The following is a 23,806-nucleotide window of genomic DNA, read 5'->3' on the forward strand; positions in this document are numbered from 1 at the left end:
CTCTAGAACTACTGGATACAGTGACAGAGAGAAATTTCAGACTTTATATCAATCCTACTTTCTAGTGACTTTCTTGCCATTTTAGCATTCTCATGTTTAAGTCTTTGTATTTAATAAAATATGAATACTTTTTGTTAACATTTATGAACTAACCATAGCTTTGCAATTTATGTAATTAATTAATGTTTATTTTACTGAAATTGAGTCAAGTATCAATAGATGCATTTATATGTGAGGGAGACAGAGCTTTGTTTGCTCGCAGCAACATTTCCCTATGTTTTTCTCCCCGTGAAACTTCCATTATGTTCACTTTAAAGCATACATTGTCAATGACTGGAAATAAATAATTTCTAGCACACATTTTTAAACCGCATTAAAAAGTTAAAATATGAATACATTGCTTACTCTGATTGATAGCACATTCTAACATCAAAACCAAATCATGCCAAACTAAACCTGAGAAAATAAGAATCCTTCCTTTTTACTAAAGTACTGGACAGAGTCATGGTGTGAACACAATTTGGCAAGTTCTACTTTTCTTTTAATTTATGGGACCGTAGAAATTGGAAGCATTCTTGGATATTCTAATAACTCTTTCCACTACTAATGAACACAACAGCCTCTCTCTTCAGTCAGTGTGGCCATCAGCAGATACAGCGCTTCATGTCACAGAAACTCAAGAGTTATGCGGCATAACCATATGGGTATAAACCTCCCATTGAAGTTCCTGATCCAAGACCTTGGAAGAAAGAAAGCGATCTTCTAACTTTCATGGTCAAGAAGTCAGAGGCAAAATAAACAGTTAACATCAATTTACATGGTCTGACCACTGTGAAAAGGGAAATTCATAGGCTCTTTTATGTCCAAATCAATTGAGATCTACTATGTTTCATAGCAAAGAATGTGCAAAAGGTATGGAAAAACTTCAGATATTTTTTAAGTAATGAATCTCATAGAGCCTTCTGTACGTTTTTAAAACTTTCAAGCTCTTCCAGTTATAAATAATAGAAAATGCTTTATTTATAAGAATTAATCATTTTTTTGATTGCTTATGGACTCATTCTGATTTTCTCCATGCAAAATCTGGATACTATTAGTTTCTTTCTAAGCCCAAAGTAAATGTCCACATAAATCTAATTTTTATTAAAGAAAATATTCAATTAACCTTAAGTATTCAACATACTCAAATTTAATTAGAATGAATATATGAAATGCAGTAAAGCTACAGTAAACACACACGAAGATTTCATTACTCTTATCTTACTGGCTTTCCAACTGATATTATCAACCAGCAGACTCATTAGGCCACCCCCAAACCCCATACGCAAAGCTAATCTAAAGCAGAAATTAGATGACCAATTATTTAAGCAAAACTCTGCAAATAATAACTACATCAGCATGATGCTGCAGAATATGGATCTGAAACAATTAAGTCCAAAATCACCTTTTGATATTGATTCTTTAGCATATTTTCAAGTCTAAACAGTTCTACATTCGATACTCAAGCAGCAAATAGGAAAAACAATCAAAGTTATGAAGCCAGGTTTTGTCTCGCAGAATTAACGTTACAGCACTATGAGATTGGAAAACCTTAGGAATGATATTCTCTAGAAAGCATGATACTATTTTCAAATATTACAGCTTGAAATACAATAGTTTCATAATTGTCTCAAGAGTCTGAAATTTCATTCTGTATTCAACATAACTTAGCTGCATTTTGATAGCTTAAATTTGCAAAGTCAATATTTAAAAAAACTAATATTATGCTTAGACCACACCAAATTTACACAGGAATCAGAATCTTGTGTAAGAATTTTTATACCTTCTGAATGCTTCTTACATTCAAAGCAAGGAGAATTCAGGAAGGAAGGGAACTTAAAAGTGGTAAATATCTTGTATTGGGTTATGGTGTTATCTCAATTAGGTTTTAAAAAATTTATTTCATATATGTCTGCCTATCTATCACTCCGGAAAAGTGTTTACGGCAACTATAAAATGAATATTGTTCAGCTCAAAAAGAGTTCTTATTTAGCTGATGTCTCATTTAGTATAAGACGTCAGAAATCTCATTTGTTAGAATGAAAGGAAGCCTCAGTGAATGAAGACTTTGCAGTACTATTAGTTTTTATGCTTTGGGGTTTTTTTTTCCCCTAAAGCTTTACAAAGATTAGTGTTTTCTCAGAGTCACAGAAGTTTACACATTGTGCCCCATCCCCTATACTCTCTCTCAAATTGGCAGTCCCACTATAACAATGGTTGATGTGACATTTATGAGGGTTTTCAGTCTTCAGCTCTAAGGTAATCCAATAGTTTGTGAGTACGATGAGGATATCATTGTGTAAGTTCTTTGGCAAGTCTTCTAAAAGCAGGTTTGTACACATTGGCAATTTTTAAGATCTGTGACACCTCTTTTCAAAACTGCTTTTACAAAATTGTTTTTAAAAGAATGCTTAATTTGAATGTCTGTATTAATGGTGTCAAAAACAGCAAAGTGATTCACCTGCTCCAGAGTAGTCAGCTAAGAATCTAATATTTAAAGTACAAGACAACATTAAGGCCCCTGAAACAAACTTTAACAGGAAAAAAAAAGTTAACGAATAATTGAACTACTGTAAAATAGCTGGGAAAACAATTAACAGGAGAATTATAAATTGTTACAATAGTTCTGTGTATGCTATTAACATTAATTACATAGCGTACTGACAGTAAGTATTTTCAAACGTTAATGAGAGAATAGTGTATGAAACATGTAGGATTAAGTATTATGAAACAAATAGTAATGTATTAGTATTAAACATGGCTGAATAATTTCCTCTTTCAAAAAGTTCTTATTCAAGGAATACTGAGTATTCCCTAGTGATGATCAAGTCCAATTACATATTTTCTCTTTTCAAACGTACTTTAGCTGTACGTGGTTAACATGGAATGTTTTCCTTTTGCTGTATCATCACGTAATGATAAAGAAATCAGTTCTTCATGTTCTTTTAAAAAGAACACATAAATTTTAGTTACATATAGCCCAATTTTAAAACCTATGTGCTAGCAACATATTTAAATCTATTGCAATGTTACCATTTAATACATAAGTCTACTTCAATAATACATTTCATACCCAATAACTGCATTCTTACCCAATTTCTTAAACCCCAACTTTCATATTTCCCACAATATTCAGGAAATAGACAAATAAAACCAGTAGACAAATTAATGCAACTATAAGACACAGAAGTAGACTCTGTTGGTAGGCATTTTCATAAAACAGAATTTAAGAGAAGAAACAAGCCTGCTCAGGAATACCTTACACTTACCATTGCTATAGTTATAGTGAATCCTCTGACCACATGTTGGTTTTGGAAGTGACAGTGGAGTCTCCTCTGCAATGAAATTGTATAATCTGCATTCTACAAACAGCTGCTGTATTGTTTCATCTGATGTAATTCGTGACTCAGTAAGACTGAGCGACGTAATTTCAATCCGGATTTTTTCAGTGGCCTATTTAAAAACAAAGCACCAACATAACCCAAATGGTTTGTGTTTCTTGACGCATTAACACAAAAGAAACAAACATGCATGTAAATGATTGGCTTTTTGTATAATTAAAATGGATTGATTGACTTTGACATAGACACAATTAGATTCCAAAGCCCCAGGGTTTGTAGTTAAGAATATTGTTGCAACAGATACTGATTTACATTCATTGTTAAAAGTATTTTTGCAATAGTCATACCCTGCTGGAGAAGATTAGGTTAAGATTATCTTCACGTACAAATAATACCTGACCCACAAATTTCAGTTGCCATTACTTTTAGCTACATAGCAAAGCTGTTTGTAGATTGATCCCGTAACTTCTTGAAATAGTCTCAATAATATTATGTACCAAAGCATTCCAAACAAAAGAGAATTGTTACTCCATGTCTACCGCAGACTATACTACAAATGCTTCAACATGATTCCATCAAGTCACATAGCATATATTGTAACACTGTATTTATATGGAATTCAACTTCACATACTGAACTTCTCTAGTTAAATCAAATACACATTTAAAAGTTAAAATTAATAATACGGTAATTTAAGTAGTATACAAATTGTTTTTCACCAGAGCCTTTCATTATTTTAACTGACATTTTTCTGTTTATATGAAATTGTTTCATCCTGTTCAGCAAAATCTATATTATTTGCGTACAGATAAATTTTAATAAGCTTTATGTTTTTAAGTAGTAATGTCAGACTCTACAGAAAGAGTCACAAATATTTCCCTAAGTAACTCTGTAATTCAAAGAATGAAAAGCCACTAGGGTTTCAAAACCAGAGCACACAGGTGAGCATTCAAAGATGAGATTCCTCAAAGAACAAACAGAACACACTGAACACACTGGAGTTCAGAAATGTCAATTTTTTTTTCCTTCTGTCTTTATCTTTTAATGTTCATAACTTCATTGAAGATATCTCCCCTATATAAAATATTTTGACGATTTTTGATTGTAAATTAAATCACTTGAAGTAAATTGTATTCCAAAGATTAGCCTTCTAGATTCAGTGTTAGAACTGCAAGTCAATATTCTAATTTATTATGGAGACAGTTTGTGTTTTTCCAAGAAAATTATATAATCAAACTGAAATGAAGGTGTATCCTATTGTAAAAATATCCATCATACAGAACAATTTTCATTGCTGTCAAGCCCTTTCAATATTTGATGAAGTAATTTTACCCCCTCCTTTCAAAAGGCATTTCCTTTTATTATGTATCCTAAGACACTTTAACTAAAAACCCAAATCTGAATATTTCAATAAGGGTGTTTTATTATTCAGTAGATTCATGGAAATTTTACTAAGATGACAGAGAAAATTCCACACCATTCTGTCTCCACTAAAGCAGGTACACGGCTTCAGCTGGCAATATTACTGGGATTAGCATAGAATGATGAAATATTTAAAGGAAATTTTTTTTTCTAAAAATCTAATAAATCAAATGACTGCCAAATGTCATTAAAGTGATGGTCTTTGACTTGAATATGCTTTTCATATTCAAATTTGAAAAGAAAGAGATGAAAGCCTGGAAAGGTTACTCAGTTTCAACTAATAACCTCAAGCACTCTACATTCACATGCATAAAAAATGAAATTGGCTCTATTGTCTAATTTTACTTCAGAAACAACTCTTTTCTTCTTACACTGAACAGATGTATTAGCATTTGTATTTAAAGTGATATGCTGAGTGGTTTTGTTCGCCCCGAAGTATTTAGCAGCTATGTCGAAGTAGTTTGTACACAGACAGCAGCTTATGAATCAAGTCCAAATAGAATATCCTGTACTATAAAGTATTCCTTTTACAGATCTTAAAATTTGACATAGTTAACGCTTGTAATTGCATACTGTAAGCAATGAATATTACAGTTTTTCAAGGACAGCAGGGTAAACCCAGGTATTCTGCTTTCTAACTTACGAGGAAGCAAGTAACTGTGTCATACTATTAGAAAACTGTAAGAAAAATTAATTAACTACTTTAGAGCTTAACAGTCAAGAATATTTTAAGGGCAGGTTTTATTAATATTAAACACGAAACAGCACACCTAAAGGAGAACACAAGATGATTAAAAAAAGGTATTTACAAATAAAAAAAAATAGAACTGATTAAGAACAGCATACCTAGCATGTCATATTTCACTATTAATACAAAAAAGCTGGTATTATGTAGCCAAGCTGAAAATATATGTAGCCTACAATATATGATAGGAATTAATTTTTAAACAACCATTTATATTTCTATGATGCAGAGCAAAGAATGTTATTTAAATCTTTTCCCAAGTTGTTGTTTTTAAGCCTTGGTACCATTTATTAGGTACTATTCAAGTGAAAAATGGATAGTTTGTCATGGCCAATTACTTCCCACAAATCACTCTGCTTTGATGGGAATAAAATTAGTCTTTAAATTTAGTACTTAAAAAAATATAATATGAAAATCCCTCCAACAGAGACACTGGACACGCATATTAATATAAAGAATACTAAATGCTTTGAAAGACAGTCTGAGAAACTGCTTCAGTGCTTTCATTTCAAGTGAGGAAAACAAAACATACTTAGTATATGTCAATATTCCTTCTTCACCATTTAATACTGAATCTCTGTAATTAAAACTACCCGTAGATTTTGAAGAACCCCTGAACTTCTTCAACAAGCTTTAAGATTAGGTTAAGTACTAATGCATTGGGCATCATATCAGAATTTGAAGTCTCAAAACCTGTTTTCTCATCTTTCTGATTTCCGAGATTAAAAAAGCTAGTTTTAATTTCATCATAAGTCTTGACTGCCATCTTCAAGAAGCTGTATATTCCATATTTCAATTTCCTATTTGGACACAATAAAATGCTAAAATTTTCACGTGAATGATAAATTTCCAGTTGACTCAAATGGTCCACAATAGTGTCCCCCAAAATTAAGTGCAAAAAAAAAAAAGTTGTAAAACAGCAGTACTGAAAATGCCTTGTTCCTATTTTTGACATCAATGGTATTAACCAATATATTGCCCTTGACAAATGCAAAGTAAGCTTCTTAATCATAAGACCAACTGAATCTTATCTTTAACAATACTCAAAAATACTTGTTTTACTCTTTAATATTATGTATTTATTTCCACTGTCCTCTTATTCACTGTTCCTTTTCCAAATGGATGCGACATATAGAAGTGCATGCACTTTAGATTCTTCCTAAGTCCTGGGGCAAAGAGATCTCTCTCTTTGCTCAATAGCTTTGTAGGAGTCAGATTTACAGTGAAGGTGGGAAAGTCACATAATCTTCCCCCAGCATCACTGTTTTTGCCATGTGGTAGGAACAGGGCACAAGGTTACCACCACAAGGTTCAAGGCAATCCCTGGGGCTCCATCTGGAATTAGAAACACACTGAAAAACAAACATTCTATTTGTGGCAATACTTGCTGCCATTTTGCCTAGTGCAGTGTCCAAATTAATTGTTTTCAGAGCACGAATTCACCTCTAATATCTTCGAAGGCTTGAATTACCTGCTACAGCTTGAGACAGTTCAGTGATTAGATATTGACTCTTCTATGTCAAATTATAACATAGCCACCAATGCACTGATTTTCTTTCAGAAAAGAATTTCTGATTGAGTATAAAAACACCAAAGGCTTAAGAAAATATGAACTTTTAAGGGATGTAAAGCTTCCCCACAACAACTATACATATGAAGTTAACATCACGTTTACCCTTTGCTCACAGTACAACTTTTGGTCACTTGAATATTACGCTTCCTCCTCCTCAAACGGTTTCCTTCCCACCCTTTCTGAAAGATGAACACAAAATTGTTCATTATTTCTCCTGACGTTGAATTGCTTTTAAAGATGAGGTTTTGCAACTTGCTTGTAGCACTCTCACTTGAAAAAATAAACTTTTTCTAGGGATGAACAAACACAGAAAACCAGCTATATAAAGAGCTGTTTGACTGGTGAGATACAATTTCTGTAACTCCCAGTTTTATTTTCTCCCCAAGAACCGCAGAAGGCTATATAAGCAATATTGTTGCAGTCCTGAACTAAGCTACATCCCTCTCTACTGCAGTTTTAAATCCCATCCTTTCCTTCTTAGGTCTCCAGTTGGAGAAATACTCCTTTCTACTTGTAAAGTCACCAATTGAGACCACAAAAAAATATTACCAGATATGTTAAAAATCGCTCCTGTTCATGGGCTTATGCACTCACCATTAAATCTGACTTTCTACTTCATTTAATATTCTGACTAATTATTTGTTACCTAAAAAGTAATGGGTTACCTAATGATTTACAGTTCTGTTGTTTTGAATCATTTTAAATGGTGGTGTTTGGTTTCTTTGGCATTGTTTCTCTCTCTGCTTTCAGTTCTTCCATCAAGAAGAATGACTTGTAGCACATGCTTCAAACCATTACTTCAAAGTGTATTTGACAAGCACTAGAAGTTGTAAATCCATCATTGCGGTGTACTGTCTATTCAAACTACTGTCATCTCAGACTTTATTAGCGGCAAAAGATAACTTCTTTTTTTCCTGGATTCTTCGAACCTTCTCTCTTTTACTATAGTTTCTGTCTAATAGTGACCATAACAGCAAATAACTACCTTAAAGATGGAGAATGGCAAATGCTCCTTTTAATTTCTAGACCCAACAGTACTCCTTGAAAATACTGACTATGAAGCTTTAATGAATTACTTTTCCTGTGATAAGATAGATGTGTTTCATTAATTTTATTTCTTGTTTTATCAAAAATGCTGGTGCAGCACTTTCACTTCCTCAATTTTGTATAGAAGAGAAGCACAAAGCAACTATGGTTCTATCTAGAGTAGGAGAATACAAAGGATTAGTATTGAATAATAATAAAACCCTAAAATTTTAGGCCTCTAAATTCAGATTAGAGATTCACAGAACAAGCCAGTTTAAGAAAAGCATTGAGCACTCAAGACCCCCTGAAGTACACCAAAGGTACTCAATTCCTGCAAAAAATAAATGTAAAGAGAAATCAAGACAGCCAAAAGTTAGAAGAGCAAGTCCAAATAATTTTCATTTTTTTCAATGAATGCAGATATCTCATAGAAGGAAATGTGCTATTCTTGTACAAAAAAAGCATAATAAAAGGAAAAAGTATTCATTGCTTTGCTACGTATCAGCTTTATGCTTTACATCTTCCCACTTTTACACAAACATGCCTCGCTGACCAGCAGAACAATGAGCAATTGGTATTGCTTTTTAACGGCGTTTAGGAGAGATTTTCATGTCAAAATTAGTTAGAGCCCAAGATGTCAGTTTACAAGAACTGATGACAGTTCTCAATAAAAACCTGCTGTTAGTGCAAGATAATGCACTCATAGTATCTGCAACGAAAAAGAGAGATGTAAAGACACCTATAGAAAAAATGGGACCACCATGGAATAAACTGGTTTTGCCAGTAATTGCCTTGTGGGCACATTTTAAGACAACTTGGAAGCTGACAGCAGTAAATTTTATTGCAATGATTGAATGCTATATTATCTCCTGTAAGCATAAAAGTGTAGATAAGGGGGGGAAAGAGAGGAGGGAATGGAAAAGATATTTTTTTTTTTAAATATAAAGACCATGCCAAAGAAAATGCAAATTCTCAGTTTTGATGTCTATTTTGAGGATCTGAAACAAGGCTTTTAATCAATGTATTATACATCAAATTGATAATGTTAACTTCTGATTATTCAAATGTATGAAATATTCATAGAGAACTGTCCAAACTTTTACATTTCTCAGACTTCTTTTCTCTATTAATTATCATGCCTGGAAGCTTTTTAGTAAAAGCAGCAGCCATCAGCCTGACTGAACCTGACAAGCTAGCAAGGCCCAATTACACTGGCACTCTGTGGCACTTTGATGTACTGGAAACGAAAAGAGATAGGGGCAAATTGTATAGCACATTATGTTAATGACTTGATTTAATCCAGCCACTAAACTTTATGTAGGCTGTTAAAAAAGATGCTAACGCTAATTACGCCACTTTGGAAAGGAAAGAAGGGGACAAGCATTTCATACCGACAAAGTGAAGCTCATAAATGTTGTAAATGAAATGAAACAAAATGAAGTAATCTATGATTAATTATACATCATAGACAAGAAGAAAAGAGAAAGAAGCAAGTGGTACAGCTAAGTACTGGAAAATCTGTTAGATACCCTTTATGATCAACACATCTAAGAAATAACCATGAACTAATGTCTAATTTGCAACATGCAAAAAAGAAACAGTATGAACTTAAATGGCTTAAACAGTTCAGCACACAACTCAGATTTATAAGATAATTAGCATAACGATCTCCAAAAATCACAAGTCTTATTTATGGTGTTTGATTACCAGCAGGCTATTTATCTTAAGAGATGAAAGGCAGTGATTTCTAATCTTAAAAAAATACAAATTCAATCACAATTTTCACATGCTGTATTCTGTAAATAACCCAAGACTTCAAATATACCTATGCCTATTTTGAAAATCCAATTTGTATCAAACACGTTGCCTTAATAGCTTATAGCTTTTGTTGTCTTATCTACCCTCTTGAACATGCATTTTGTTACCAGAGGAACAGATCACTGAAAAGAGGTATAAATTAATGCACTTGAAATGAATCAGGACTCAAAATCCTCTCAGAAGTTCTTAAGTAATTTTGATAAAATAAAATACAGAATGACTAGAAATCAATTGTATTATAGCTCGACTTCATGGTGATGAGTAGCAGTCATTTTAAAACAGAAATTCATCTGTAAGTTTGAGAGCTAACGTTTTACGTATAAACAACGTAATTCTGTCTTCAAAAATACCTTCTGTATCTTTCTGCAGCATATAGAAATGAGAGCATTTCTACATCCCTTCCACAACTTAAATAAAAAAGAGCAATACTGCTCATACAAAGCATCGCTTCTTGTTGCCGGTTAAGTGTCACATAGTCGTGAAAAAATCGCAAAAAAAAAAAAATTAAAAAAATCATCAACCTACCTCTAGACTATCATAGCAACGGCTAAGATAGATCAGCGAAGTAGTAACTGTTAGAAGTATTAGAATCAATTTTAAGTGCTATTTTTATATTTTTTAAGATTGATCAGTCAACATTATATCTAAAGGTATGATCTATTCCTTTTTTTTCCCCTGAGAACTATATTATCAAAACAATGTTAAACGTAAATATTCCAAATTTTTATTACGCTGTGTAATTTTGTATATATAACTTTATGCTCATCAATTGCTGGTTTTGAAAACAAGTCAAGAGAATATCACTACCTTACAGGCCCACAAATATTAACAGAAAAGTACTCTGAAGTGACAGGATAGGGTACATGTACAAAAACTTCATTGAAAACTGATGGCCACTTCTAAAACTGTTGGAAAGTCAGGAACAAAATGAAATCTATGTGGCAATGGCTTACACAAGTGCCTTGACAAGCGTCATTATCCTCACCTTCCTCAGAAAGAACTGGAAGAAGCAGAAAAAAACATTTTCCTACACAATGGCAACAACTAGGACTGAACAACTGTCTCTTAGACATTCCCGTTATAATGGATAACCTTCATTAGGAAGATTCTGTGCAGGACTAAAATCTAAATTTGGTTTGAAACTAATTAGAAATGTCTACTTCTAAGTGTATCACAATATCGGAAGAGATGACAACAAATTTCCCCATTAAAATCACATCTATAAATCACATGCACAATATGGTCAGCTTAACTTCACTTCTTTTCTGTGTAAGTTGTCTACTTGAAAGGGAAGCTGGAAAACATACATTCATTGAAAATATCTTAGCATGTGATCTCAGTTATAGTGAAGCTACTCTTGGACATCAGGCTTAAAATATTTTTTCTTAGACTTATCAAATAATTGCCATAAATACTTACTCACCTGTTTAATATTCTTGGATATTGGCCTTGAAACAACAGAGTCATCGCTGTCAGTTATTATTGATTCAGTGGCATCATTTTCTTGTCTTTCATCTTGATCTGCCAAAAAAAAAAACTTATGTAGTTAAAATCCTATGTATTTGTAGCCCATCTGAGACTTGCTAGAAAATTGATAGCAATATATTTTCTAATAAATGAAGTCGTAAGTGCCAGGTAAATCTTTTCTTCTTTGCAGAAGATTAACACTGGCAAATCAATGACCTCTAAAGTCGCCTAAACTATATTTTTTTCTGATTTACTAAAAACATAGAAATGTTTCTGAGATGAAAGTTGGGAAGTGGAATGATATAGCTCCTATATCTGAAGTATGAATAGCTAGATTTAGATGAGAATATGGCCTGAATTCCTGGATTTACTCTAACTCCATTTAACACCATGCATACATAAAGAAAAATGTAGTTCTCTTTGCAGGTGGATTATTTTCTGAAGCATTCAGGTCTTTTTTTCTCTGGGGCAAATTACTTACAAATGCAACAGAGATTCAACATCATGTTTTTCTAATTTTTCTAACAAATTCTTATGCAGAAGCTGCAAACAACTGAACATAAAACTTTAGCATCCTGCTTGTGCTTTTAATTTAAACTTGGTATTGTGGACTTAGTCTGTTTCAGGGATAAACAGTTTAAGCTCAGAGGTGGAATAGGATGACCCAGCTTTTATAATCTTTAAATAAATCTGCCTCTAACAACTTTATGTCACAGATGCGATAAGACATACTACCCCTCTCACTCTCTGAAAGGATTTCCAATATCAGCATTGGCTGTTATCTGCAGACAAAAGGAGCGTATTAATTAAAGTAGTCTTTAGAACAGCATAGTTGTAAGGGAGAATATAAAGACATTTAAAATAGAAGCCAGGTTTCCTTTAATATTTTATGAATCTAGGTCAGATACCAGATTTTTGCATTCAATTACAATACTGTTTCCATTTGGAATGAAAATAACACCACCATATCCACCACCCAGCTTCAGCTATTCAGTGCACCAGAATATAATTTCTGTCATGAAGCTTCTCATTATGAGGCAGCTCCTACTGCTAGCAAGAAATACTTGAGAAAACAGAAAGAGACAGAGTTATTAAGAAAATACAGTTACTTATTCATAAAAATGGATTCTACCTTCTGGTTCCAATTCTTCAGTTACTTCTGTCTCATCTGCAGAAGTGACTGAGCTTCGGTCACCAAACTGCCCCTCTGACATATGTGAGAGATCTTCTTTTTCCTCTGGAATTTCTTCAGCCTCCTCCTTTGCCTTATCATCTGCCAGCCTTTCTTGTTCAACCTCATGTGGCACATGCTAGGTAAAAACAGATAAACATACAGTCTTTATAACACATCTTGAATAGTAAGAGTTACCGAAATTCAAAATTTTTAGAGTTACGACTCACGTTCATTATTCATAGCCTTTAAACAATTATATTGCTTACGCAGTGCGGGAAACAAGTTGTCAACTGCAGTAACAAATAATTGATACAGTAGAAAGACAGTTCTCTAATGATGTATATTTGTGAAAACATAACTAGTATCACCATTTGGTACCTGCCAACATAAATACAGCCTTTTAAGATTTCCACATTCATTTATATTTCAGCTCTTCCAGTTCTACAAGACTCAGTTTAAAAAAAAAAAATACAGCAAAACCCACTACCCCCTTACTCAGTTGGCAATTATATACCTAAATTATACAATATTTTCTGTTTCAAAAGCAAACTAAAATCGTATAACAAAAGAATTGGCTTTGCTACAAAATGCAAACACATTATCTAAGGTAAAATATCTTTAGTGCATAACTTACTCTGAAGTAATCTTCTTCCTTTCTTTCTCTTTGAGTATAATTACACAGAGTAACACCTCATCAATGTATATAAATGTTACAGACATGGCATCTTCCATGGAAATTTGCTGGAGACCTATGCATTATATATTATCCAACAATTTTCCTCTAGGACTGAATTTTCCACAGATACACTTATGCCTCAACTCCCACCCTGAATCCATGAGATAACTTTTAGCTGTCCACAGAACACTGGGGTTTACTAAAATCAGACCCGAAGAGATGTTTCTATTTTATTCTAACACATATGGAGCAACACAAAGCAAAGATATGTTAACAAACACTCATGAGTCTTATTCAATATATAGAAGTTATCCTTGAAGTTTTCAAGTCATAGAAAACTGACTTTATGTTGCTCATGCTCCTCTGTGGCATGGATGATGTGTGTTAACCAGTGTGTTTTAGATAATGTTTGGCCTTTTTTACCTCCTTTAGTGACACAGCTGCATTTCATGGATAAATGTTTCAGAGTAAGAATACTTTTTAATTACTCTGCTTGACCAATTCCACCTGATGTGGTGGAATGGAGACCTACCAGTCAGAGCCTCAGATGAACTTTGAAGTAGAAATGTGAAAGGAAGATAAGAGCCAGTGATTAAATGTTGTGTTACGCCTCTAGAAACTACAGCTTGCCAATCTGCCACAACTTACTTCCACAACCAATTGGACCGTTACAAACTACAATATTTAATACTTGTCTTTTCCTTGGAGTGCTACATGTTTAGCAATATTCCAAACTCCACCTTTTCTTCCTTTCGCCTTTCTATGTAATATTACTTTTTAGAGGGAAGATAAAATAAAGTTTGTCCAAACGCAGTAAGAAATAAATAGAAATATTCCTCCCTTTCTAATGGCCAAAAAAAGAAGACTGTCATCACAAAGGCTTATCTTTTCATATTTCAGGGAAGTTTTTGACATCTTACTTTACTGTAGTTTGACTTTTCATCCATGCCCCTAAAGAAATAACACATATGGAATTCAAGTGCAGTCTATTATATCTATTATTAAAAAAAATGCAAAACCTGATTAATCTCATACCTCTGTAACACCTGAAGCCTTCATCTTCCGTGTGATTCCCTTGTTATTTTCAACAACAGAGCCCTATGTTATGGGAAAAATAAGGGGAAGTCTTTAATACGCAGTAGACAATTAACACACAAAAGTGGGTATCAATTTACCGGTGGAGAAACATTTAGACAGGAAATTATGTCCTCCTTTGCATCCCTGCATTAGCATTACTGCTTCTCTTCTCTGCTATACCTTCTACCTATGAGGCTGAACAATTCTTACCATGATCCAAATCATTCACCCCACTTTTTAGTGAGTTTCTTTTTTCTAAAACAACTATTTGCTTTGATGTGTGTGACATTAATATCCAAGAAGTACATTCTCTGCTCTTCAGAAAATGAACAGGAAAGTGGAACAGAAAAATTAAACAGACTGCTCAATCTTAATCTGTTGAGCTTCTGATTGTCTTGCACACTCACTCTCTTGCCATTTCACTACAAGACATAGACATCAGAGAAGCCCCAGCTATTTCATTATTTAGTTATGACAGTACTTTTGTCTCTAACTAGACAAAGAGGCTTGGATTTTTAAAACAGCTAGGGGAGCTGCCTATCCAGTAATTAAGATTTCTGATGATGACTGAGCAGCTGCCTGCCTTAGAAAATCCCACTTTGTGAAAAATCGTCAATTTTAGAGAAGTTACTTTTTGGACAACTGAAGACATGTTTTTGTGAACATTTCAGTTTTCCATATCTAAGCTCTCAAAAGATTTGATTTCACCAATATTTGACTTTTTTTTTTTAAAAAAGTTAAATAAATACAAGAGATTGACCTAATTCTTATGTCCAGTCTACACTGTTTGGTTCAAAACAAAGTTCTAGTCATGGTAATCTGAACAATAGCAGAAGGGCTTATGAACTGCAAACTGACGTTAACTTTTCAAAGAACAAATCAAATCAAGGCATTTTTAAGTACAAAAGAATTATCACAGCTATTTTTTTAATGAATTAACGCAACATATTAACTAATAGCAATACTTATAGCCTTTTGTAATTAGCTGTTAAAAAAACTACCTTAACTTACTAGATTTAATTAAATGAGTAAATACCTATTCTTAGTTCACTGAAGGCCGATTATTTAAGATCAATTGAAAATTCACGCCACACAGCAGATATTACTGAGTTAGTTCCATGCAGAGTCTCCTAGAGTCTAGAAAGATGTACACAATAGTGTATCCCAAGTTCAGAAATGTAATTGTTTTCAGAGTGTATGGAATCTCAGCTGACAAATCTTGTTTAAGAGGCAACTCTGAACTGTGTCAAATCATGTATCTCATTAGCATAGCACTCAGGGTCTGCTTGGATCAAGCTAGTTTCTGTAGAGCCATTTATATGCCTGTGCAAGTGGCACAGTGTAGAAAGACAACTCCAATAACCCAGAATGCCGATATACACAGCGCAGTAACAGCTGATCAGTCCTGTGAGAGTCTGTCCTAAGTCTATGAAAGCCAGCGCTTGCAAACTGTGGAGGATAACAAGCAGTTCCGAAGGAGTCGCGCAAATATCCCTGTATTACTATACAGGAGTATCCCCCACCTATATGCAGTTCTATGCTATCATTCACTGCCTGGGACAGCCCAGTCCTCTGTCGCTAAAATAACTGAATTTTCTCAGTTATTAGCTAAACAAATTGTCCATACTGACACATAAGTAGTCTTTCTTGCATAAACGCGCACAAAGAAAATACTTAAAACTTACTGCCATCTGTATTTTACCATCTGTGCCCACAAAAGATACTTTCTTGACTGCTTGAGCTGGTTGCTGCCTTGGTTTGGGTGTTGGTTTCTGTAATAAAACAAATATAGTTGTTTGACCATTTATTGCCATTCTAACCATCTTATTTTACAGTAAATTTTGAGGGACCCTAATTTTTCTCAGAGTCAAATTTAACTGCACTAAATTAAATTCTAAATGGGAAGATGATGTAGATGTTCTTTGAATAAACAACGCTCCCGTAACGGTGATAACTTTCAGAATTCAGCCGTAACTGGGGAAAAATTCCACAGACCATCTATGGAATACAATATGAGTTTCAGGTGAGAAGTATTTGCAGGACCAAACTCAATGGTTTCATATACGTGGCAGAGTGATTTATTATTATTATTTACGTAGCGCTTGATTCCTTTTCTTGTTCTGTAGGTTTACCAGATCTTTGACACCTTTCCTCTTCCCACTACCTTGGAGAATTTTAAAACAGAAGCAGAAAAGAGACTGGTAATAGTTGAAATGATCCAGAAGTATTCCCATCATCATGTTAGAGTAAAGAAGACAAAAAATAATAAAGGAAAGTGACTTTACTTTTCAAGCTTTACTATTTTGACAAAGGTAGAAATTATCCCCTGTTTCCACTGATTTTGATATGCAAAAAAAAAATCCTTACACCACTTTTAATTTATGAGTGATTTTTAAGAAGCCACCGGGTATCACAAGATCAGGAACAGCGAGTGGATGAGGACCTCTATGGACACATAAGCGCAAGCTCATGGTCACAAGCTCTGATCCTCATGGAGGACTACAACCACCCTAACACCTGTTGGAGGGACAACACAGCAGGGCATAAGCAATCCAGGAGGTTCCTGGAACGCACTGATAGTAATAATTTCCTTGTCTGAGTGATAGAAGAGCCAACAAGGAGAGGTGATATGCTAGACTGAGGTCTTTTGTTAAATTACTTACTGTCACTGATGAAGTAGATGAAGGAGGCAGGGCTGGTGGCTCCATTTTTTCCTCTGCTAGTAATTCAGTCACCATCAATTTCTCTTTCTCAATGTAATTTACCAAGTCTGCAGCCACTGTTGATCCACTTGGTGGCAGGTACACAAACTTCCATTTTAATTCAACTGTGATGGTACCAGTAGTGTGTCTTTCAGGATCTGTTAGTTCGAAAGTACCTGAAAGCAAAAATCAAATCCTGTTTAAATTATCTTATTCTATACATCTACTAGAAAATGCAGTACAAAACTAAATGGGATTCAGGAATTAAGTCACTTGATAGTCTTCAGTTTAGAAGATTAATAGTGTCAAAACATTGTGCTTCGTAGTTCCAAATATATCCAATATAACACCGTGAACATTAAAAATACAGGATTTAGAAGGGAATGGATTACTGTGTTGGTTCAATATGTCTTGCAGGTTTCTCAGATAATCCAATACCAGATAAATAACTCTTATTGACGTCTTCCAAAAGATCCAACTTAAATATTTCCATGGTTTACTAATATTTACTTTTGTTACAGAAAAGAGTTTTAAAAGTTTGCAAGTTGATAAATCCTTATTAAAGATGAAATACCCTAAACTAATTTGCAATTTTTCTCCTATTATACATTTATACTAGATAACTACAGAATCATATTTTAAAACTTTCATAGATGTCTTTTAGTCAACAATGACATAATCACTAAACCTTATACAACTGGTCTCATCCTATCAACAGAGATTGTCCCAATCCCTTCGTAGAGCCTTTCTTTAGTTCAGTTATTAAAGAGATATGAAACAAGGAGTAAATATTTTGTTAAGTTTAAAGAGGTCTGGTTCTTACCTGAGATAGATTTGTCATATGCTAAGGAAATAAGAGGCACGCTGGCTTTCCCTATATAAGCACCTTCTTCTGTTTCAGCATCATCAAATACATAAAAGGTTAAGGATCGTGATTTTAAGTATTGGTCTAAATCTGCATTCATTGGCACTTGGAAACACATATGGTCATCTATTTCTGGGTTGTTGCTGCTAGGAATGATGGCAGTATCATAGTCTTCAAAATCAAAGAACTTGTAGACAACATAAGGATTTGGCTGAAGATGTTTCTTTCGGGGTTGCAGATTGTTACAACATTTTATTGTAATGTGGAGTTCATTTAAGCTGCCATCTGTTGAAGTGCTAACTTGGGCAGTTCCAAATATCTGCTGCTTTAAATGAAAAAAGAAGTTAAACTAAAAACACTACTACTCGTAGGCTGGCAAACTCTAAGAACTATATAAACAGAACAACTAACTGACTATGTCAATGACACTCCAACTACTGTTTTATTTTTATATGTCAAAATATTACTTGTTCTATAAATTCAACAACATCTCTTGGGTTGTTGGTATAAAGAAATGAGGTTAATCCTTTCAGGTCTGTTATTGCTTGCTTTATTCTTCTAAAGTTTTGTGAACTTCTTGTCATACTTGTCAACATTACACTTTTAAAAGTGATTCATATCTAGTGTCATATCTGATCTTGACAGATATTCTGCATGAGGCAATTTTTGTAACTGTAGCCCTTTTTATACATGTACTTTTCAACATTGCATGGCAGTTTTCTCTGTTTGTTTCTTCCTCCAAAATCTTTACCTACTTAAACAATTTACAAAAATTAGAAATCAGCACGTGAAGAGTAATAAATATTTGAGGTAAAAAAAATTCATGATATCTCAAATTTTCTGAGTTACCTATCAGCATGGCTTGTATACACGGTGGAACCCATACCTGGCAAACTAGGAAATTAATTTTAATAAGAATTAAAGACTAAGAATAAAACCAATAACAATTTTAAATTAATAATCCCCCTCTATACTGATCTGAAAAGGCTCTCTTTTATTGTAACATGCCACAGCTATTTTCATTAATTGTACATAATTATTTTGCTTGTGGAAGCCAGAGTTCTATCTTCTGGTATACGGGGAAACATGTACGAATTTGATTTTGTGTGATAAAATGTTAAAAAATCCACAGTGAAATAGTTGATGAGAAAACCAAACATGACAGTTTAAGTCCTCAATATCCAACCTTAAGACTACGATTTCTGGTTACATGCAGAACTGGAAAAAAAAATATAGCAGTTTATGTACAGTTTGTGTTTCCATGATTTCTGCTGCTGTAGAGGACAGAAAATTAATGCACGTTTAACCAGCAAAACCTTAAATTTTGGAAAGCACAACTGAAGCTACTTCTGCAGCTGCAGCTTAGCAGAACCCTTAGCATGATGTAAAACCATCTGCTATGGCTATATGACTTTCAGGTTTTGCCATGAAACATTTCTGAAAACTGCAATGTTTCAAAAGCTCTGTAGAAGCTGTTCTTCATTTCTGCCTTTTTTTTTTTTTGTTTTATTTTCTCTAGCATAATCAATATATTTCAGTTACCATGTTTGAGTTTGCAATTTTACAATAATTACAACAAAACACTCAGTTGCACATGCCTAACCTTTCAACTGCATTTAGATTGGTAAAACAGCCAGAAATAACATAATCAAAAATAAAGAAAACTAAATAACAGATTTTGGCATTTAACAATGGCCATATTTCTCAAGTTAGTTAAAAATACCTTGATTCTTTTAAAAATTAGATTTAAAGCACATGTTACAATGTAATCAAACACAAAGTTACTCTGAAAATGGCTATGCTGACCTTTAAAAGAATTCATACAACTAAACATACTTCTCAAATTACACCATGGAATCCATCGAGATTCTAGTATATTATGGAATGATATAAAACACTGAAGTTAATCCAGACTTACAGTAATTTAAACAGCTATAGCTAAAAAAAATGCCTATTAGAAACTCTTAAGTGTTTTAATTTATACATTTCAACCTCATTGTTTTTATTTCTTAAAAAATTGTTAAAAGATGTCTGAAAGTCCCTTCTTTTCATGTTTGTGACATGAAAACACAGTTACATGGTGCATTATATTATCAAAATTCTCATTATCCTGCTTCAAAAACAAAAAAAACCCAGGAAATAATCTCAATCGTATAATACTCAAACACTAAGAACTTTTAGTTCTGAACAACTGTCACTGGTCACACTGATCTAACACACAGTTGGTTTAACATTCCTGAATATTGTACTAGAACAAGAAGTTAACAAAACCTGGAACTTACAGGTTAAGAAAATTCAACATAATAGCTTCAAACATTATGAGAGTTTCAGTAATACTAAATAACTGAAATTTAAGACTTTGTCTCTTCAAGAAAGGTATAAGTAAACTAGTTCTTTCTCTCCTCATTCAACTACTAAAGATATTTTCCAATTAAAGAACCTTAAATTTTCTTAACCTTGAACATATCAGGACTATTTGAACTGAAATTTGTTTTCAACACTTTATTCTATCAAAACTATGAAGTACAAACCCAAACATACCTGGGATGGTTGTTCATGCTTCCTAAAATTGGATGTTATGTAGCCCAGAGCCTTTGACCTCTCTTTGTAGAGCCTAATAGCTTGATCCATAGGTACTCGTAACCTGATCCAGTATTCTAAGGTACCGTAATTTTGAATGTTTCCGTTGATTCCTAAGGAATAAATACATATGGGATTGTATTAATTTTCTTTTCAACAGTAAAGTACTTAAGTACTTTTTTTATACGTTATTTACCAACTAGATTTGCTGTGCTGTAGATCTTCCTATTGTCTTCCAAGACTTCATGGAGCTTGAGCTGACAAGTAGCAACGGTTTCATAATCTACGCCACAAGCGTGATGCACCTCAAGGGTGATACTCTTTTGCTGTATATAGTGCAAGAAGCAGTCATCAGCCTGCACAAGATACTGAGAAGTGAAGTCATACGATGGGGTTCGCCCATACACTACTGGGGTTATCTGAAGTTCGAAGTCGTAGAATCCATAAGTACAAAATGTTGCAGGTTCACGGTCACCAAAAGCGTCCACAACTCCAGGAGAGAAAATCACTTTGCCGATATGAATTTCAAAAGTGTTCTCTCCTCTTTTTAAATGTAAAATTTCATCAAATTCATCCACTGTACCTCCTGGCAATATTTCTGGTCTCGATTTATGCGGTTTTGTACCATAGACAATATCTCTTAGTTGAGCTGCAACAAATAAGGTAACATAAGAGCTACAATATGACTGCCATGTTTAAAAATCAAATATAATCAATGACCGAGAGGGAAAAACAATAACTCAATTATATTAATAGTGTCTCTTTCTTACAGGTGTTATTAAAAAAGAAGTCACACATTTAAAATCAGACACCTACTGCTGATTTAGCACACTGACAACAATTGAGAATATCTCCACAATCAAGCTGCTTCAATATACATAAAAATCAACAGAGGCCTCTAAGAATTAATAACAGATAACGAGGGAGTTAACAAGTAAAAATTCACAAGTCTTCTGCAAGGATCAAACAAAGTATCACTACGCAAATATAGCGGAGACTTCAGCCAGATTTTTGTACAGTTGAATTAAATTTGCCAGGGAAAGAAGGGATACATCTGATTTTAAACCTCTGTAATATCCTGAGTGGACAGAACTCTCAAGCAAATACCTTTACATCTTGCTGCCCTCACAGTAGGTAAATTGTGAAAAAAACAAAATATATGCTTACAGAATTAGGACATAAATCATCATGCAGCAGTTTAGTAGAGGGGATGCAGGTTGGAGGCAGAATATGAAAATTGTTACAATGTTGGGATTTGCAAAGTATCCTATTTCAGGCTTCCTATGCACCTCTTACATAATGAAGCCATTAAAAAAGGTATTTTAAATTCAGCATACTGAAATATTCCATAAGTTTATAATACCATGCCTTTGGGATTTTTAGCAACACATAAAATGATTATGTAACGATACAGCAGCAAAATAAAAGGTTGACCATATATGTACAATTCATTAAAAAATAGTTTTATTCTCCCTTAACAATAGCTCCAGCATAAACTGTGTTGTTGAATTTTGATTTATTAATGACTTTATAATTTAAGTTAATGAAACAGCACACAGATAATTTTCCATCAAAGAACTGAATTTCTCAATAGTTTTAGAAATGGAAAAGTGTTTCAACTGAGGAATAAATTTACAACAATAATTTGCAAGAGATAAAATATGTAAAAAAATAAAGAAGAATATACTTTAAAGATACCTTCTAGTTTTCTGATGCGGGCAGCTCTAATATCAAGAAGACGGACATACTGTTCCAGTTTTAACTCGTAGTCTTTCCGCAGACCTTCCATTTTTTGTGTCACTGCTTCTACTTCAATCTGAAAAAAATTTGCATGTAAAAGGACTTTTGAGGCTTGACTGCACTGATGTTGCACATGCTTTTGGCCAAAATGTAAGAGACAGATTTGAGGAAAGAACAGAGTACACACAAGTAGCAGCAAATTTTAATTCAGCAGTACAGCAATCAGTTCAAATTACAGAAAAATCTAAGAACATTATTAAGAAAAGCAGATAGCTATTCTTTCAGAACAATATTCCTAACAGTTTCTTTAATGATTCTGTTATTTCAAACTTAGATGAATTGAATGAAAAGTCAAAATATGATCTGCAGCAATCCAGCACCAGAGTAAAAGCAGAGTGTTATGGGAAAGAATGCTAATTTGGTAAGTTAATTTACTATTTTTCCCATGAAGACCTCATAAGAGCTCAGAGATAATCCCAAGAAGGCATGGTTTGAGGGTGCTGATCAGGGTAAGTTAAAAAAAAGCTATAGCCATTTTGATCTCATGCTTTTTTGACAACACTTCCAACAAGAGTAATCTAATGTTAGGTTACCCATAAACAGACTGGCTTTGTGGCTGAATTTGCAAGTCTTAATTACAACAACTTCCAGTGCTACAATTGTTAAAATGTTATTATCAGGTTATTTTCCACTGTGAGTAGTGTTTAGTACCTGGTAATCTTTGTTAATTTTGTGCTGCACAATTAACATACTCCTTGTCTTTTCAAGTTCTTGCACTGTTTCTGCATGTGTTAACTGCAGCTCCCGCATGGAGTGCTCTAAATCTTTGTGGATATTATCTTCTGCTTTTTCCAAAAAGGTAAGGTCCTCATTCTGCTGCTGCTTTTCAACCTGGAGAAAATTTCAAAAATTAACAAAACAAATGTTTGCAAAATATTTGGATGTATTTGTCCCTGTTTAAAAGTAGGTTTGAGATATAATTTTGGAACAATGATAAGACAAAAAGCATAACTTTGTAAATTCTGAGCGTGCAGTAACACAAAAAATAGGAATGAGGTAGAACAGTAAGAGTCAGGACTGTATTCAATAATGTAATTTCATGATTACCAACAAACAAAAAGTATGAGATATTCAGAAGCAATCACTCCTGTTTTCTAATGAAAATACAACCCCTTAATATATTTGTCTTTCATATAATTAATAATCCTGCTTCATTGAATGTACAAAACCTAAATTGTTCTTCCCAAGTTTATGTTGCTTCTGTTATTAATGCTGGAGGTTTACTTTTCATTAGTGGGCTGTGGGGTTTTTGCTTTCTTTTTTTCATTATTATTACAGATTCATTATTTGCATTTGAGTAGCAGAAAAAGATTCTATTTACAGCAAACACTCCCTCAAGAAAGCATAAGTCACTGGAACAGTGGAAACAACTCAAACTTATTCTGCCACTGATTTCTTTCCCCCATCCTCACTTCATTTTTAATTCCACTGTAAACAATAAAATTAAAACTTAGAGGCGAGAGGAGAAAACAACATTTTCTGGGTGTTTTTAGTTTTCTCT

At 33.6% G+C, this 23,806-nt stretch overlaps 1 protein-coding gene across 5 annotated transcripts in view; it reads right to left on the bottom strand.

Annotated features, from left to right (window-relative positions):
- The window catches only part of RPGRIP1L (RPGRIP1 like), a 69,334-nt gene that overhangs the window by 15,793 nt on the left and 29,735 nt on the right, over positions 1-23,806 (bottom strand). For 4 of the 5 annotated variants that reach the window (XM_054078725.1, XM_054078728.1, XM_054078726.1 and 1 more), the window contains exons 12-22: positions 22,957-23,136; positions 22,204-22,321; positions 20,702-21,154; positions 20,467-20,618; positions 17,884-18,250; positions 17,022-17,236; positions 16,044-16,130; positions 14,317-14,379; positions 12,564-12,741; positions 11,388-11,485; positions 3,309-3,492 (exon numbers count right to left, since the gene is read on the bottom strand). In XM_054078725.1, the coding sequence (XP_053934700.1) occupies positions 3,309-3,492; positions 11,388-11,485; positions 12,564-12,741; positions 14,317-14,379; positions 16,044-16,130; positions 17,022-17,236; positions 17,884-18,250; positions 20,467-20,618; positions 20,702-21,154; positions 22,204-22,321; positions 22,957-23,136 (2,095 nt within the window). The remainder of the gene's footprint in view (positions 1-3,308; positions 3,493-11,387; positions 11,486-12,563; positions 12,742-14,316; positions 14,380-16,043; positions 16,131-17,021; positions 17,237-17,883; positions 18,251-20,466; positions 20,619-20,701; positions 21,155-22,203; positions 22,322-22,956; positions 23,137-23,806) is intronic. The other variant, XM_054078729.1, reaches the window with a different exon arrangement.

This window comes from Cuculus canorus, chromosome 13 (genome assembly GCF_017976375.1).
Source record: "Cuculus canorus isolate bCucCan1 chromosome 13, bCucCan1.pri, whole genome shotgun sequence".
Lineage (NCBI taxonomy): Eukaryota > Metazoa > Chordata > Aves > Cuculiformes > Cuculidae > Cuculus > Cuculus canorus.